Source organism: Lates calcarifer, linkage group LG2, assembly GCF_001640805.2.
Source record: "Lates calcarifer isolate ASB-BC8 linkage group LG2, TLL_Latcal_v3, whole genome shotgun sequence".
NCBI lineage: Eukaryota > Metazoa > Chordata > Actinopteri > Centropomidae > Lates > Lates calcarifer.
The window spans coordinates 11,343,249-11,362,144 of record NC_066834.1 but is presented as its reverse complement, the minus strand read 5'-3'; the positions used below and the strand labels follow the sequence as shown (position 1 = coordinate 11,362,144).

The 18,896-nt window shown below is 42.9% G+C and overlaps 1 protein-coding gene across 2 annotated transcripts in view; it reads left to right on the top strand.

The window, feature by feature from the left end:
* The window catches only part of prmt3 (protein arginine methyltransferase 3), a 50,958-nt gene extending 32,207 nt beyond the window's left edge, over window positions 1-18,751 (top strand). Inside the window, exons 14-17 of one of the 2 annotated variants that reach the window (XM_018683323.1) lie at window positions 7,331-7,381; window positions 7,961-8,048; window positions 16,501-16,611; window positions 18,643-18,751. In XM_018683323.1, coding sequence (XP_018538839.1) covers window positions 7,331-7,381; window positions 7,961-8,048; window positions 16,501-16,610 — 249 coding nt within the window. In that variant the 3' untranslated portion in view covers window position 16,611; window positions 18,643-18,751. Of the gene's footprint in view, window positions 1-7,330; window positions 7,382-7,960; window positions 8,049-16,500; window positions 16,771-18,642 lie in introns of those variants that run through there. The other variant, XM_018683322.1, reaches the window with a different exon arrangement.
* Window positions 18,752-18,896: the final 145 nt, after the last annotated feature.

Genomic DNA, 18,896 nt, shown 5'->3' with positions numbered 1-18,896 from the left:
GTTCGCAGCCTGCTGGCCCCGTCATTCTCTCAAATGCCAAAACACACTTACATGCTCACAGGGTAACAACCAACCTCTCACGTGGATCTGTAAACAGTTGCAGTGTGTTTAAATAAAACCTGAAGATACATGTTCTGATTAGATATCCTCAGCCAAATTTTAGCCTTGTCCGCTTGTACATGCCATGATGGTTGATTCAACAATAAAATTGAATTACCTGATGTGTGCTCTCAAGATAATAATTTATGCTGATAGTTGACCACTTTTTTAATGAAACAAAACAGACAGACAAAACTAATTTCCTATATCCTATGAAATGTCACATGACTCATCTGAACCTTTGGGTTGTGGTGTGTAGATCAGCCTGACCAATGACTACACAACACAAAATTTTGCAGAATAAAATTGAAGTGTTTCTCTTCAGTAAGGGTCAGCTACAAGCACCAAAGCATGGAGAATGGTTTATGAGTCTATTTGGGGAGGTGCTGGCAGTCGCCTTCAACGCAGTCGCCGTCATACACACACACACACACACACACACACCCCCCAGCACCCACTCACCATCATCCTCACCCACTTCGCCCGAACTTCCCCCAGTATCTCAGCCACATTTCTCTCTACCAGCAGCAGCAGAACAGCCACGCTACTGCAAGCACTGACACTGCTCTGTGAGAAGTGATCTGTGTGGGGCATTGTGTTGGAACAGCTTTGTGTTGTGCTGCAGTGTTACTGCACTGTCTGGTGTATTGGTTTAATGGATAATCAATAGGTGGTTATTATCTGGCCTGTGCTCCCTGGGTAAGGCCGGTGGATTTAATGGGATTTGTAAACATCCTCTCATTTTTCCTGTCTTCTCTGCTCTGTAATTGAAAGCAACCAGTTTCTATTTCTAGGCAGTAAGTTCAGCAATGTTAGAGGTACGCATAAGTGAAACAGATGATGGGGTCGTATGATACAGAGGTGTCATTCTCCTGGTTTTTATTTTTTAAGGTTTTTAGATGCACAATTGCTTTTAGTGTTTCTAAATATCTTGTGTACATGATTTATTGTCCAGTCATGTTATCAGACTTGTCTTATTCAGGTGTTTCTGGTTTTTATAATGCAGGTGTTGTGTGTATAAGGTATCACACAGCCTGCTTGTCCAAGGATTTACTGATGGACTATTGACCTGCAGGAGAAGGGTGAGGTTACCAAAAAGATACTGATCTGTAGTCAGTATTGGCTGTAGCTCCTCAGTAGTAGTTAAGCTCAGGATGTGTGAAGGGTAAACTGTTCCTGGACCAGTGCTCAGGATCAGTGAGGAAGAGCTGCTGCTTTTCCCATCCTGTGATGGAGCGCCTGCTTTTGTTCTCTTGTCGACAGTCCATTCATCAGCTCAGCCTGCCTAACCTTGCATTAAATGAACAGCACAACCCCTTCGTCTGCGCCGTTCACGCACAAGACAAATCCCCCTGCTCTTGCTTTATTTTATCCCTCCTCTCCTTGCCTCCCTTTTACATCTCACATGCTCTGTGCCTTGTATACATCACATCTGCCTTTCCAAACAGAGAAGCCACATATAGAATATATATATGTGCTCAAACTTTCATTAAAACTTGGATCAGAAATTCTCTCAGGGCATCTATATCTTTCCCTTTTTTTTATAATCCCCCACAGCTCCACAATCTATTTGCCTGAGGTGTAGAACAGGTAGCAAAAATGCCTCAACCCCTCCTAAAGGCTGAAAATGATGTATGCTGATGGCATGGCAGGAGAGAATAAGTTTCTGTCTGTAATTAATTTTAACACTTCTGTCTCTCTGCTGCTGACGTACCTGCTGTAGCGCTACAGAGAAAAATGTCTCTGCAATCCATCTCTTACCTGCTTTCCATCAAATTTAAATTGTGTGTGTGTGGTTGGAGGGGAGTGGGTGGGGGGCTGGGAGGGGTGTTGGGGGGGTGGCCTTCTGAACTGACAGGGTAGGCACTCGTCAACTTCAAGGACAATATTCAGCACATTAGGAAAGAAATTGTTAATGGAAAAATCCACTCTTTAACTCTCAACAATGTATCACTGCATAGCATTCAGAGTTGGGGTATCAGCTTATCAGCAACTCAGCAAATGTTCAACACTGATTTATGTCAACTACTCTAGAAGTTAAAGTGCGCTGATTTTACACATCAGGGTCTGTCTACAGGTCTTGGGGAGAACCACTGCATAATTGGTGAATTATATTCAGTGGTGGTGGATTTATTTTAAATTAGCTTTTTCGTTGTAAAGTACTTTGTAACACTGAAAGGTGCTAGGTAAATAATGTTTTTATTGGTATTATATGAAGAAAAACAGCCTGTTGTGGCTTCCTAACGATCGGATGTGGAGTTGGCCACTCCTCATCTCCGATTGAGGCTCAAGGTTATGTTAGCTGCTACTATCATAACACACCCCAGTCTTCAACTAAAGTGTGTTGTGTGTTGAGTGCATGTGTGTGCATGCAGGAAAAAAAGGAGGGTGGGTGATGGCTTAACACACTGAGACTTATCTGTGTTGTGGACCAACTCAACTAAACAGAGAGAGTGCCTAGCTGATGACCCTATAAACTTGCCAGCACACTCACACTCACACACGCACAAATTCATTTTGACACCACATTGCTCTGTTTGGTAAGACAGATCAAGGGCCATAATTAATTCAGATGGGTTGCTCAGTAGAGGCTATTGATGTAAGCAGCCACTGCTATCATCAATAGCCTTCATGGTGAAGCTGTCTAACTTAAGTTTCCTAACCTGAGTAAGAACAATGCAGATATAAGGCCGGGTCATTCCACCAAATGTCTGCTCTTTGTTTGGGTGAAACACTTTAAAGGTGCACTAGGTCAGAGAGTGGTGAGAGTGGACTAGTTGAGCTATAGCAATTGACTGGGCAATAAGCTATTGCATTACAATGAAATTGCCTATCAAACCAGTGGTGCCAGCCACAGCATCTTAGCCTCAGTAGCTGTAGATGGGTCAAGTTACCAGGTTAGCTGTCTTTGGTTAGGTGAGGGTAGGAGTTAAAAGCAGCTTTAAGGTGCATTAGGTCAGTTCAAGGTACTTTAGGTCAGGATAGAGAATGATGTCACCTGTCATGGGGCCTAGTAGATTTATGACAGTTCAGCCAAATGCCCACTGTGGGGTCCAGTGATAGGTGAAAACATCATTTAATGTGAGCGCTGCAGAGTGTGAAGACTGCACAGTGTACTCCTGCTCCTTTTAGTGTTGCAATTTGCAAACCGTGTTCTTGCGTTTGCTACTGTGTTTAGCTTAATCTAAGCAAACTAAATCAAAAACGAGCCACAGCCTGAGTGCGCTCATCAATATGACAGCCAGTCAGCTGGCAAGTTGATCAGGAGGTGGATCTGCTGCAGGAAATCTGCTTTCTTGTTTTTACTTTGGGTAACACTCAGAGCTTCTCTTAGCATTTGCCAAATCTCTGCAACAAAGGTGGCGAGTAAAAAGTTATCATGACCAATATTCAATAAATAGAATAACACCCAAGCTGTCAAAACTGGAATTTCCCCATAAGTTGTGTTTATGTGTTGCAAATGGTGCTGTCCTTTCCACCATATCCCAACATGAACATTGTGGTTTATTGACTTATTTTTTAATGCCGGGATGATCACCTGAACAAAGCTCAGTGATCGGCTAATCGCAGTTTGCACAGCTTGACTCTGAACCTTCCTCCGACTGCTACAGTACAGTTGTTTGTCTGAGAGGCGTCATGCACGTGATGGGCACCAGTGGGATGTAAGCTGCAGCCGAGGTTGACTCGTGCTCCACCTCACTAGAGAGGCAGCAGTCGGGCAAAGAGGCAGGGAGGGCAGATGCAGGAGTTGGACTGTGGGGTGGGGGTTTAGGGGGATTCACACCAACCAGCCCGTGATGTGGTCGTGCTTGAAGCCTCCACGCCTGGATAAACCCCATCAAAAGCGCATTAGCCCTCTTCTCTCCCGCTCCCACCCCTCCCCCCCTTCTGTGCCCCTCCCATTCCTTCCCCTCAACCCCCCTCTCCCTACGTCCCCCCACTGTCGTATAATAGTATCTGGCCAGGCCACGCGGCTTGCTGACACACAGCCAGGCGAAAGGGGAGCGATGATGAATTGCTCCCTGTTGGTGTTATCCATGATGATAATTATTAATTTTCCCACCGCTCTTCCTGGAGAATGGGGGCCGGAGAGCTGCAGTGTAGCGGAGCCTCCTCCGTGGGCCGTCAAGGAGCCCACTGTCATCACTTATCACAGACAGAGCCGGGGCCCAAGGCTAAACGCTGATGAAAATGAAAAGCGCTCATTCTGATTTGTCCTGTTTCTGGTGTGTCGGAGTGTGTGTATGTGTCTCTGTGCTTTAAGTTTCCTTCTCTTTTCCTTGCCCTTGTCTCGGTGTCTGTCTCTCTTGCTGACTTAACCTTCTCTCCCTTTTCCCCATGTGCTGGGATACAGAGGCATTAATAATGCTGGGCATTACAGAGGTTCGCAGGGACAACATAATAGCAGCAAATAATGGAACACAAATTTTGAACATAAAAAGTTTCTGATTATTGTAAGTTAAGGATTACAATCAAGATATCAATACTTTTGATGTTAACATTAAACGTGAAATATGTAATTTTCTGCTGCTAGAGGTCTCTCAATCAAACAATAACAATAGACAGAGTTTGTTGTAATGTAGCATGGGATCATGGAGTTGTTGTCCTCACCACCATCGCCATTGACAGGCAACCAAATTGAATGGACCCTTAAGTTGATTAAAATTACAGATTTTTTCTAGGTTTAAAAAATAGTAAAGAAGGTGAGCCAGACATTTTTCTCAGGAGTGATGGAGACCAAAACAGAGCTAAAAGGAGATTAAATATCAGACTTAAATTCATTGAGTGGACAGAAACACACCTCTTAATAAATGATAATGTTGCTCTATGCTTGCTGTGTGTGTAAATACACAACATACTCTTTTAAAGGTATTATAATTCTCATCAAGTGAAGGTGAACATGAACAGAAAATCCTTTTAGAGTTGAATAACAGTTTTCAGTTCCCATCTGGAGTTTTAACTTTGGATCTTGCTGTTCCGTTTTATTGGGTGTCATTAAAGTTATCATTAAATCCTTTCAAAGGGCTCCAAGAAATTTGATAAACTCTCTTCCCCCAGCCCAGGTTAAATCAAAAAGTATTAAAAGCTTCTGCTACAGTACCTATCTGGTGTAAGTCATCAAGGTCTTTATTGTTTATCTGAACACTTTCACATCTTTTGTGTTTTATCTATGAGGCCATTATATTCCCTTTTTTTTTCTTTCAAATGTGATTTTAATGGGGCAGCAAGGCACTGAGCTTCTCCACTGGTTTTTGTATTTGCAAGTTTCACTCTGTGGCCTAAATTTTAATTGCCCATCTCACTGCAGTGTGAAAGTTGCACGACGCAGAAGTGACAATCAATCTCGCTTACGAGGCGTTGTCATCAGTGAGGCACGATGAGTATGATCTCTGCCTCTCCGGCTGAGAGAGGTGAATCCGCTCTGCCTGACGAGTAATTACGGCTAATTTCCTAATTACCTCAGCACCGAGCGTCTCTGTAGCGTTCATTAAAAGCCATAATTGCATTGGGTTGACATGCTCTTTTATCCTCTTTGGGTTCTTTTCTGGCGGTTTAGCTGTGAGCTAGCGGTGCCGCCCCTGCCTGTCTGAGTCGATAAAGGTTGATTGAAGCCTCTGTGCGGGGAGTGTGTTGAACACAGCTTCTGACGGCATCATGATTACCAAATCTGCATGTTTGCATCTTTGTGTGTGTACTGTATATACATGTATTATGTTTTTTATGAGCAAAAATTATTTTAATTCAGTTTGGGAGATTTTTACAGAAGCTGTGAACAGATGGTTCTGTATTATGCTTCTCCAAGTGATCCAATAAAAAAAAAATCCCTCCTCCCCAGCTTTTACATAATGTTACAGCCACTCTCCCCCTCCTACTCCTTCCTTCCCTTTCAACTTTCTCCCTGTCTGTTTTCCTGTTTTTTACCTCTTTCTTTCCTCCTTTCCTCTCCTCTGTCCCTCTGTGTTCCTCTTTCCCTCTCTTGCATTGATTCGGCTCTTCTTTGTCTCGGAGAGCTGGCCTCCAAGTTGTCAGCTGCGTCAGGATTAAAAGCTATTAGTTCTGCATCATTGCCACTACAAGTGCGCTCCTGAGATTGATAGAGTGCCTCTCTTCCTCCAATGGGGGGAGAAATGGAAGGGAAAACAAGCCCAGGGGGGTGGTTTTTACCTCACATATCTGACAACGGTCACCTACAGGCGCTCTGGCCCTGGACTTTCCCTCCGTTTGTCTTAGATGTGTGAATTGGTTTTCTCTCAAATGTGTTCACAGCTCTGCAAATCCTTACCAACTGACAGCATATTGTTAAAGAAAGACTGTGTTTCCATGGAGGTTTTTAGTCAATTGAATACCATATCGGAGGGAAGACAAGTCATTCATTTCATGTTCACATCTAAAACCTAAAAAAGCCTCGATGAAGCTAGTTTATTCTTCTTCGGTCTGTGCAAAGTCTTGTCAACATAACAGTGGATTCCCTGAGAACAGAGGTTTGTCAGTCGTCTAATTTCCTTTCCCCTCGTGGGCATTATTCAGATGAACACAAATTCAAATTCAGTCGGACCAAAACCACATTAGTGTTTGTTTTCCTCAGCCGATTCTTCCTCCCTGCTGAGTGTTTTCACATTGCTTCAACACTGTCACCAAAATAGCCACCGTTGCTAATTTCATGTACCAAGCTGTATTTTTTTTATTTTTTTTTGTCAGCAAAATTGCCTCAATGTTGGTGCAGACTGCCTCATAATTTATTTCTTTTGTCCAGTGACAAGTCTCCCAGATGAGGTGAGAGGGAGCGCATGGGACGTGTTGTTGACTCAGCCTAAATGAGAAACCAAGTTGGTTTTGAGAGGAAGGAGGTTTGAAGAAAATAGAGTACAGTTCTCATATAAGTCAAATCGATACCCACTGTATCTGTAACAGGGTGGTTAATACAGTATACAAGTATGGCAAGCAAAAGATTCTGAATTCTTACGTCTCCTTTAAGATAACGCTATAAACACGTAGTACTGTAAAGATAAATATAAATATTGAACAGTAAGTTTTGTTCCCAGTTTGGTTTTACTGCCTTTTTCCTAAGCACAGTAACTCATTTAGCTTATTTTGCTTGTTAAAACCTTGAGACTTGTTCTGCCTCCTGCTTCTCTTTCAGCTCTCTGTGTCAGAGTTGCAGTGTAGTCAAACAAATCCAGGGGTTTATTGTACTGTCACATTCTAACACGCCCCTCATATTTCATTGCAGGCAGTTGTCGGCTACTTTGACATTTTCTTTGACAAAGGCTGCAGCAACAAGGTAAGCAGCGGCGGCAACAGCCAAGCCATTTAACGGAAACTCAATTATGTTCACGCTTTAGCATGTTCCTCCTCCCTGAGGCGTTCGCTGGCAATCGACAGGCGTCCGGGTCGACTGCTGATATAAGCACTTACCCAGCAGAGCCAGCCAGTCGGAACAGCCGATGCCAAGCTCTGTGAGCAATACAGACATGCTTTTTGATTGCACTTCCCATTGTACCTGAGATTCAAAGTGCATGGTATGGATGGACCAGTAAATTGGCATCTCCATTGAGAGCTAAGGCTCGAACACTAACATAAACACAGTGAAACTAAGTGTCATTTATGATACAGACCAAGCTAATAATGATTCTGTAAGAGTGGATTGACTGTAACAGAAACCATGAAATATGAGATTGCTTCCAAACTGCAGCTTTATTCTAATCCAAACAAGACTACTTAAAGTTTTCCTCTTTTTTGAGAATGTGCATATGCTGAACTCCTTCCATGTTTATTGACTAGCTTATCATATAGAATTAACGGCTCTGGTTTGTAATATTTTTGCTCTCTTTTTTTTTCTTTTCACTTATTATCGCACCAGGTGATGTTCTCCACAGGTCCTCAGGTCACAAAGACGCACTGGAAGCAGACTGTCTTCCTACTGGAGCGGCCTATCTCTGTCCAAGCAGGTCAGTAACCACACACAGCACCACACAGACAGGAAACGCTCAGCAGGTCTGTAAATTGAACAACTGTCACCTCTCATGTACATATTCCCAGGACAAAAGCATATGTGGTCAAGTACAGTTTTGCATGTCCTTTAGATTTTTGTGTCGTATTCATTTCTCTCATGATCTTATTTTCCTCTGTGGTGCGTTATAGTGAGCTGCAGCAGGTAATCTGTCTGAGGTGGAGATGTAGTCAGGCTGGTTGACACCCGTTATCTGTCACCCACAGAGACAGCAAGGGATCAAAACAAATCACATTCAGCCATCAGAGACAACATGTAAAACTTCATCTGATAGGCAGCTGCAGGCTTCTGAATCATGACATGTTACAAGAGGAGCGCTTTGTAACTGACCAGTGAAATATTTATAGAATCACTGTATCAGCAGATTAAAGTATTATTAAGCGGTGCGGCTTGCTGTGAGGCGTAGCTGGATGGATGTTCTCGAAAATAACTTTCTGCACGTTCAGACTTCAGGAAACATGACAGAGCATCTTGTGTCGCTTTTTGTGAAGTTCATCTTACCGTTGTTGGTCTATAGTGAAAATGTCATCAACCGACTATGAATACGGTAACTTGAGCAGAAATACATTTATTAGTAGTGATCAAACAGCAGAATCACTTGTTGACTACTTTTATATTAAAGATGATCAGGAGATGTCCAACACCCAACCCCCAACCCCCTACCCCCACCCACAAACAAGTGTGCTCCAAAGCTGTGAAGCTGGGAAATAAATAACAATAACTTTGTTCTGATATTGACATATTTCACTGTATCTGTTAAAGTACAACACGCTGGACTTGCTGGTGAGATCATGTAACTTTTAAAGAAGAAACTGAGGAGAAATCCTCTCACACATGATAAATAAATTCAATTAATTATTAGTAATAAAAAGCACCCATGTTCAGTTTAATACACCCTGGGCTTTTGCTGCTCAGCACCGTCAAGCCATTATACTACCTTGCAGACATGCACAAGGAGAGTTGCAAACTCCACCACATAGTTGTCCTCATTCTATTCTTTCTACTTTGCTTGAAGGATGCATGTGTAAGTTGTGTGCAGACCCTATGTGGACAACAAATTGGTGGATATATCCACACAAAGCCTTGCGTACACCCTCCGATGACGAAATTGCCGCGTTGATCCGCTTGTACTCAAGAATGTAGAATGTATAACACTGGCCTTACTTGGTCTGGTGTGACCAGTAACTTATGGCAGCTAATGTTAGCAAACTTTAGGTAGATATGATCGTGTAACTGATATTATTCAGCCAAATCTAATTGTGCTACTTTTACATAATGTTTCACATTTATCATTGTCCCACTGTTTACCAAAAGTTATAGTCTTTTCATCTTAAAGAGTACTAAATACAGAACAAATCTCTTCTGTTACTGGTACCAGTGTTAGGAATCTTTGATCATAGCAACAATGTGCTATCACTCATTTTTGGTTTTCCGCATACACAGTCATATGTTGTGTGAATGACTCTGTGTTTATTACTCCTGTAAGCTTTGGCTTCCCTGTTTGCGTTATCATAATGGGAATCGTGGATGTGTCTGTTGACGTGGGGATGGATGAGCCGTGGTTGCCGGCTGTCCACTCACTGACCAGATATCAGATGAAGACTACCGTTATAAATGACCTGCACAGGGACAGAAGCGCTTGATGTCCGGCGGGCCTTAGCCAGACTCAGCCCTCGCCAGGGGCAGCCAGGACGATAAGAGCGTCAAAATCTCTGATGCTGCTCAAACGTTATCGCATGCTTCACACTCAGCTGACTCAGATAAACGCAGCAGAATCTGAGAGCCAGGAACAACATTATGCTAACAGTGTGCAGAAGGTAGAAAACTGCAGAGCGAAACAAAGACAGATTTCATTTGATGATCTGGTGTAGAATTTAACTTTGCTTACACCTGTGTGGTTGTGTGTGTGTCTCTGTATGCACATGGACACAGAAGCATACAAATTAAATGAAAAAGCAGAATAAATGAGCAGAGAAAGATAATGAATGCAGTTGTTTCCACACAGGGCAGGAGGGAGCACTGAATGGTTTGACAAAAATGAATCATTTCTGATCTCAAAGCAGTGGAACCCATTTGAATAGCTATGGGCAAGTGCTATAGACAGCAGTCAACACCATAATAACAAAAGAGAGAATATCTTTTAGAGGAATGCTCTCTAATCTCTTACGTAGAATCCGTCTAGGAGCATTGAAGCAATAGTTTAGTAAGAAAATAAGAAGCTCTCATTCACCCCCCTTTATCAGTTTTAAGTGTCTCTTTTTGGGGACAAACTTGTATATATATATATATATATATATATATATATATATAAAACAATACTTTTTTATTGGGTTTTCAAGATTTTAGTCTAACTTAAAATCTCCTTTTGGCTAATGAGAAGATATTCAGGAAACTATTGGCTGGATGTAATTTGCTGCAAGTATTCATTGTTCCCTCAGAATGAATTGTCATGATCCCTCTGAAGTTTTCCTTCTTCCAAAAGCAGGCCAAAATTTACATTACAAGACAAGAAATATTTAACTCTAATGTGCAGATTGCCATGACATTGACATTAACTATGATTCATGCTCCCATGAAGATGAACCCTTTGCATTCTGGACACTCAATTAGTGCCACCTTAATGCCAAAAATCCACCAGCTCACACAGTTTGCCTTTTCTCTTTGCGTTTGTATGGATTTCCTCCAGGTCCTCAGATTTCCTCACACACTCAGGTTAGGTGAATTTGAAACACTGATGATTTGTCAAGATGTACTCCAGTGAGTGTTGCGGTAGGCTTCCACCCCCAGCAACCCCTGCATGGATACAGATAATGGATAGATGAGTCAATTAATATTTCTCAAAATTGTTTTTTTTGAGAAATTTAGATTTTAGCAGCCCCATGACCCCTCTGAAATTATTAGTTTGCTGTTTGTACTGTGTAATAACCATGGCTGCCTCTAGAGGGCACTAAACTGTAGCCTTTAGACTTAACACTTTCTTTCTTTCTTTCTTTTTCTCTCTTCCTGTCTTTTTTTTAACCTCGTGTCTGATTCCACCGTTAGCAGAGCATCTGGGCTCTAGGGCTAACTCGGGGGCATAGCGACATGTGACAGCATTAGCTAAGACACACACACATGTTCACAGCCTGAGCTCAGAACCTGACAGCTGTGATCTAGCTGAGTTTAGCTCAAACTTACATCAAGCCTATAAAGATCCATCAGTCTGGCTATGTGCTGTGTATGTGAACCAAGCAGTCTGAGCAGAAAAAGTTAAAAGGAAGAAGGAAATAAAGGCAGGAGTGAGAGAGTGAGTAGCAGGTTATTGATGTGCTCACTCTACCCAGGCACCCTGACGGTCCTCAGCCTCCTCCAGGGGCCGTAAACCAGAAATGGAGTTTTTAACAGCATTCACCGGCTGCCTGCTATGTTCCTATGGTGTACTTTACAACACACACCACTCCTTTACACTCTCAAATTCACAAGAGTTCTTACACACTTCTATACTAAACTTCCCCCTGGCTATAAGAGAAAACTTCCCAAAGTCACCTTGAAGATGACAAAACTCTCTTACACACACACACAGACAGACACACATGGCCTCTCCTCCTGGGTGTTGACTGAGAAGCACCTTTAGCTCTGATTGGCTGAAGTAAGGGCCAGGCATAAACATCCAGTGGTTTGTTTTAATACCGACTCTGTCTGTGGTGATTTATTGTGGCAGAGACCGAATCCTATTTGATGTGTTTGTACGAGTGCAGCAGTAATTAACTCTGTGGCTGCGCTTCTGTGGGAGGTGCCGGCGGAAGAGAGAGAACGCATGCAGCAGGCTGGAACAAAACATCCCTGCAAATCCTCCTGCCTGGCAGCGTAATAAATTAAACAGCGAATCATTTGTCATGCTCTGGTGTGTTTGTGTAGCTCGAGTATTGAAGAGGAGGGTCCTTTTTTCACAGTTTTACCTACTTAATGTTCATCAGAGAAAGGAGGTCATACTTTTTTGTCCCGTGGTCCTCGAAGTGAGGCGGTGCCCTGGTTACCTGCACAGAGGGCCGCTCAGGGCAGCTGAAACATGGGTGTGCGTCCTTGTCAGGACTTTGAGTCGGACGGTCATGTGGTCTTTGTTCCTGCCCACTTTCATGACTCACCTCCTGTGTTCCGAGTGGTGCTGAACCTCTTCTAAATCTCCTCTTTCACCTGCCCCCATCTGTCCAGGCTCAGTTTAAACACCTTACCCCACCCCCCGCGCTCATTTGAACCCCCGAAGGTCCTTGAGCTGTCGAACAGAAGTGGCTGAGCCAAGTTTCAAGTTCTTCAGGGCTGTAATTCAGCCAGTGGGTTGGTTCTGTGTTTGCAGGCTGGTGCTTGGAATACGCAGCCCATCAGCTCTGTTTCTGAGCTCTGCACTGAGCAGGAAAGGCATGAGAGGGAAAAAACACATTAGATGAAGGCAGATTAGAACAATAGGGAGGACGTCAAAGAGAAACCGAAATGTGGCTGCAAGCATCACTGCAGCCTCAGGGAGGTGGGCAAATGTGGACGTCACCTGTTACTGTTATGCTATTTAAGTAAAGTCCACTCCTGTGGGGTCCCTATTATATCCATTTGTTTCTTTAACATTTGGGAACACACCTGTATTTGTGTTGAATATTAAAAATATTAAAGTGTTAGAGTATCACAACTTGCCACTCAGGAGAAATGCTTTTGAACTCCATAACCTCTGTATAATCCCCTTTCATAGGGATATAAAGTCCTGGTAAAAAACAGTTCAAATCAGTTTTTTCTCTTGAAGAAAATGTGGGCATTTTTCTCTGAAAATCTATTAAAAACTGAAAAACAGCAATGTTTTGTATTGAAGTACTGTAGCTTAGTCTATTCTGTCACTGTATAGAGCTGCAGATACTGTAGGGGTGTGAGCAAAATGGTTAAAATGTAAATGACAACAGTTTAAATGAATCACTAATGCGAGCCATGTACTTCCAGTGTAATTTCATGGAGAAAGACTGCATGGGGCTGAGATAGGCTCTTTCTGTGGGCCTGGTTGTGCTTAATGACACTGGCATGTTGATGTACGACATTGTGGTGAAAGCCCAGCTCCATTCCCCGACTCATTTCCACACATGGTTAACTCTTTCTCCCAGCATCTGAGTGGCCAGTTTACTGAAGGCACCGAGGCCCTCTTCCATGGGGAGTTTGGTCTGACTGATTACAGCAGAGCTGCTATAGTCGCACTGCAACTGAACAGACACTCAGTGGTCGGTGGTCTATGTATGTTACTTTTATCAGAAACGTGAGGGATTAGTTGGACAGTTTGCCGCGAAGTAATTTTCGTCTTTTTGTCCCAAACCTCTTTTTTTGTGTCAGTTTTGTTTTAACAGAAGGTTACCATAGGTCAAGCAATTATTCCTTTGACCTTTATCAGCCTTTTGCCAACTTGAGTTTTGACTGCAGCCATCCGCTACCTCCCATGAGCACCAGGCTTTGTTGCTGTTACCAGGCTACATCTAGTGCAAAACTGAGACCCTGTGTGTCATTTCCTTTTAAAATAAGTCAAAGCAAATCAAAAGAAAGACAGTTTCGTCTTTTGTCTTCATAGTCATTGAAGGGAATATATCCAGAAATTGTGCAGGGCTGGAATATCGTTTATCTAATATTTGAGTGCCTGCTGTCAAACTGATGTCCTTACAACTTAACAGTGGCATCAAAGAGTTTTCACACCCCTTCACATTGTGTTGTGTTGTAGATTTAATTTTAAATGGATAAAGTTGCTACAACTGAAGCAGGAATTGGCTAAAGCGGAGCTGAAACCACTGACTGAATCCAGTTGATTTTTTTTTCAGGGTTATACTGAACCTGTCAGATTCCTATATGTCAGATTAACACAGACCATCAGACTTTATGCTGAGATCACCAGTGCTTGCACAGACAACACAAACCAAACGTATGTGTTATAGTTGGGTTGTCTTGCATCTATGGTGTTGACCACTGACACAGTTCATTAAGTTGGTGATGGAGTAAGAGACAAAACAGTGTCGTTTAGTTTCTTACAACAGACTACATCTTCTTCCAGATTCTCAAATGATTTCTGTCACTTGAAAGCATCAGTATGTATGGAACACAGCCAAAACAAACAAACAAAAAAAACAGCTATTACTTTCTTGTACTGATTTTAGAAAAAGTAATTCACAGTCATTAAATCTGTTAAAGCTACTGCAGCTTTGTCTTTGACGGCATAAATCAGTTTCCTCCTTATTTCCTGCTTAACTTATTTAATGCTGCAGCAATATATATAGAATCAGGAAGTGAGGTCACATTACCCCTAGTTGAGCATCTTTACACTGAATTAAGATCAGTTTTGATATTTTTCTAATTACCCTAAAGGCATGCCGTGGCGTGGCTCCTACTTGTGTCTTAGAGCTGATGATTCCTTGAGGTGGATCACAGCCTGAGATCTCAGACCATGGATCATGCCAGCCTGTCGTTCGCATCAAACATAGTAATGTGTAAAGTAGTGCAGAGGAAGAGCATTATATAAATCATTACCCAACATAGTAACTAGGACTACTAGGTTTCAGACTACTTTGAAATCAGATTATGGAAGCAACCTGGCAGCCCCATCCTCCTTGATATTTTCTGCCGTTCTTGAGATTTTTTAGCAAAGTCCTGGTAGGATCTGGAGAGTGGGGCTTCACGGTTTGCTTGTTGTTTGCTTGTTTGTAAGGTGTCCTCCTATGCTTTTTTCCAGCAGAGGAGGGAGTCTAGCACCTCATCAGCAAAAGGGCTTTATATTCAGCACCCAAATCTGAAATGTACTGATGATCCTTTGGCATTTAGCTCTTGTTCATTTGTTTTGCTCTGCCGTTGGAGAAGCACCCACAGTGTAAACGCTGCGGCCGTGTCTGCCCTCTCTGCAGTGGAGTGACAGACCCAGAGCGCGGCGCCAGCAGCAGACTCCATGGCAGCGGCGTTGGCATGGTAACGAGTGAGACGTGACAGCAGCAGTGATGGCGGACGCGTCGCTAGAGAAAGCGCCACAGTCAGCATTCTCCCACCCCCCTACCCCCACCCCCGTCCTCCTCTAACCTCCAGCAACTAGGAGCGCGTGGCGCACAGAGAAGAGGAGGTGGAGGAGGGTGAGAGGATGCTTGTTTGCTGTTTGGATAAACATTCATTTACCTCCAGCAGTCAAACGTGAAGTTAATCAGAGTGATTATGCGTCATAATCATCAGCGTCTTCTCCCGGCCTCCCAATCGCTCGTGCGTCCCACTGTAAACGCGCTTCCTCCTCGCCACCATCTGGAGATTTCAGCGGGTCTGTTCATACACATACACACTCGTGCACAATCTTGCTTATTAACATACATTAAACCACATTCCCTTTATACACATCATCATTTCTATAAGCGCCAGTGCGTCTCGGCTCGTGCTGCAGAGGCCTGAGCTCAGCAGCACTGTAGTACTGCTGCAGGGCGTCAGGAAGATTTCGTTTTCTGAGCAGTTCTTCATTTCCCTTTCTTTATGAACACACTGATCGATGCCTGACTCAGTGAAATCGTTTTCTGCATTTTGATGTTTTTGAAGTGTAATATTAAGGCTTGGATATTATGGTCATGATGTGTCCTGAATGGTTATCAGGGACAAATCAAGCAGGGAACAGCTTTATTTTTTCATATATTTTTCAAGGAGAACAAAAACAAAATCAAGCCACATCCGTTGCATCAGTTACCTTGCATACATGTGTATATAATGTATCATTCTATTGTTGTTTTGGGAGCCCATTCCAGATGACTTTGGGCGAGACGCGGGGTACACCCTGGACAGATCGCAAGTCCATCACAGGGCCAACATGTATAGACAAACAACCATTCACCCGCACATTCACACCTACAGGCAATTTAGAGTCACCAGTTAACCTAATGTATGTCTTTGGACTGTGAGAGGAAACCAGAATACCTGGAGAGAACCCATGCAGGCACAGGGAGAACATGCAAACACATGAACAACACAGAACACAGAACTCCACGAGCAAACCGAGGTTTGAACCCGGAACCTTCTTGCTGTGAGGCAACAGTGCCGCCCACAGCACTCTTAGTAATCTCTAATTTCATCATATTTTAATTCCTCTTATTCCAAAACCTTGGTGTGGGACTGCACTTGAAATGATCTTTAATCAAAGTTTGTTTGGCTGAACAAAATCCTACTTCTTGTTCAAACTGAACTTTTAGTGAACAGAAGTGGGGCCAAAACTCCCAGATGTTCATTGGACCCTACAGCAGCTGATTTCACCGATTAGCACACCTTCAAACACAGAGGAAGAGGAATGTTCCAGTGAAGTGATTGCCTGTCTCCAATGTAAAACAAGCTGTGCACTGACATTGACATCAGCATATCTCTCTCCTTGCTGTTTTCATTAGGGGAGGACCTCAAGGGGAAGATCACCGTGCGTAAAAACAAGAAAGATCCTCGCTCACTGCTGGTCACCTTTGACCTTCGAGACAAGAAGCTGACTTACAGCCTGCAATAAGGTCAGCCGTCACGTGATGAAACATTCATGAAATGTAGGCCACTTTTTATCGACCCTACATTCACAGAATGTCTGAACAGGATAGAATTAAAAAGTTGATTTTGCTGTTTCAAGTGTTAGAATTGTTTCTGCGCCTTGTAATAAAAAACAATGTATGAAATTTCCTCCTTATGAGTGTATTTTATCAAGCATATTGTGACACAAACAGCAATAAGCTGTTATTTGGTTTGGTTATTTGGGTTTAAATGACTTATGTTTTTAGATGTCTTGGTCACATGTAATCCTTGTTTCAAGGGTATTTTAATTCCTCTATTTCAATCTGAAGCAGGTCCTAACTACAGATTGAAATACAGTCAAATAAATACTGTTGAAACAACAGTTATTATTATCTATGTCTGAAAGTGTTTCATTTTAAATCTGGTTTAGCCCAAATTTAACCTTAAATGTCTTTAGACCAGCAAAGCCACACTTACTGGGAGAGGTTTAGACCACTCTCACCATGCACCATTACTCACACACGTCACTGCCTGATCAAAATGTCCAGAAAAAGAAAAAACACCAAGAGGAACTGGCTGCCAGCTCTTTGTTAAAGAGATTTTGTGCTTTTGCTAGGTATTTCTCTTAATTTCCCTCCACACTCTCCTCCTTATTGTCCTACTTTGGGCTGTGTGAGCCTGCTGTACCAGGGGCATCATCCATCTTCCATGAGTTTACTGGGACAATGCTAAATGAATTTAAGCTTTTAAAAGGCTGACTGAAGCCTCTTTACATACTTCATTGAGCCGCTCTGCTTACAATTAAAGATTTTTTCTGCTTGAGATGATGAATCCTGTAGTCCTCTGTGAGGAGGAGGAGGAGCAGCAGACTTTTGTCTGTCTGTCTTACAGGTGTTTTGACAGTCACCTCTTCTGATGTATTTCTACTGTTCCTTCTCCCTCTCTGCCATTTTATCAATACAGTCTGATCTGCGTCCTGAGCTCATGCTCAGAGGAGCAGGCTTTTCTGTGCATGTTTTGAAAAGTTAGATTGAAAGGAAACTATCCACTGGACTGTGGTTATGTCTTAAATGTCTTGTCAGCTCTTCAACCACAGTCCACTGATTTTTTTTCTAAGTTTCATTTTCTACCTGAGATGAATCTACACATTCGTTTTGAAAGCCTAACATGCTGAATTCCTGCAGCACCAGGCTTGTTGGACTAAATGAAGAAACGTGATAAGTCCAAAATATTTGCTTCATGTAGTTTAACTTCCCAAATAGATTCAGGTTGTCACGTGAGCGTAGAAAAATCCCACGAGTTTGGATTAATGATTAATATTTTTGTTTAAAACGAAAATGCTGCATGAGTAGAACTGACACCGACACATTTTAACGACATTTTAACTGCTTTTTACTCCACAAATTAACGCCAGAAAGTGAATTGTAAAGTGCAGAGGTTCTGTCAGCCAGGACTACTGATGATGATGATGATGATGATGGGAGCCGTGGGCCTCTGGATGACCTCCTCCGCTGAATCACCGCTTTCCAGGCGCATCAAATGGATGCTGCTTCTTATCACTCAGGCGACAGTGGGAGTGATTAATCAATTACAAGAGCTCACGTAATTAACGAGCACGAGGAGACACCCAGAAACCCCCACCCGTCCGCGAGGCGGTTGGCTCTACAGCACCTCGACCAGGACCTTGTTTGGTCCAAATAAACCCCCCCCCCCCCAAAAAAAAAAAAAAAAAAAAAACTGAGGTACAAGTTTGGTACAGACCAGGCAAAGTGTATTTTTAAGTTTGGGAGGGTGGCTCTCTAAACCCGCGAGGAACCTTCTCTTTTGAAAAATAAAAGACTAAAAGGCTGCAAGAAACCAGTAGAAGCTCTTTCTTGCGATAGACTGCACATGGCCTTTCTTTTGCTGCATTTGTGTAAAGCACTGCTGCTCTCTTTGAATGATACGTTTAAAAGTCTGATGTGAATCAAAACTAGAAGTGTTGGCATGATGTAACCTGTGTATGTGTGTGTGTGTCTGTGTGTGTGTTTGTGCAGGTGCACGCGCAGCACTCAGCCCGCATGTTCAGCGGACTCTGGAAGAGGAGCAGAAATCAATTACAATTATTCTCTGTTGACAATGTAATTAAAGTCAAGGCGGCGACCACTCCTCCCGCTGCAGCCTCTTATCTGGAGCGGACGGAGATTTACAAGCGGAGAGAGCGCAGCGTGCATAGTAAATGACCGGCCCCGCGTGGGACTCAGTGCGTCCCGGTGTAACCACACTGATCCCAGCAGGGAGACTGCCTCAA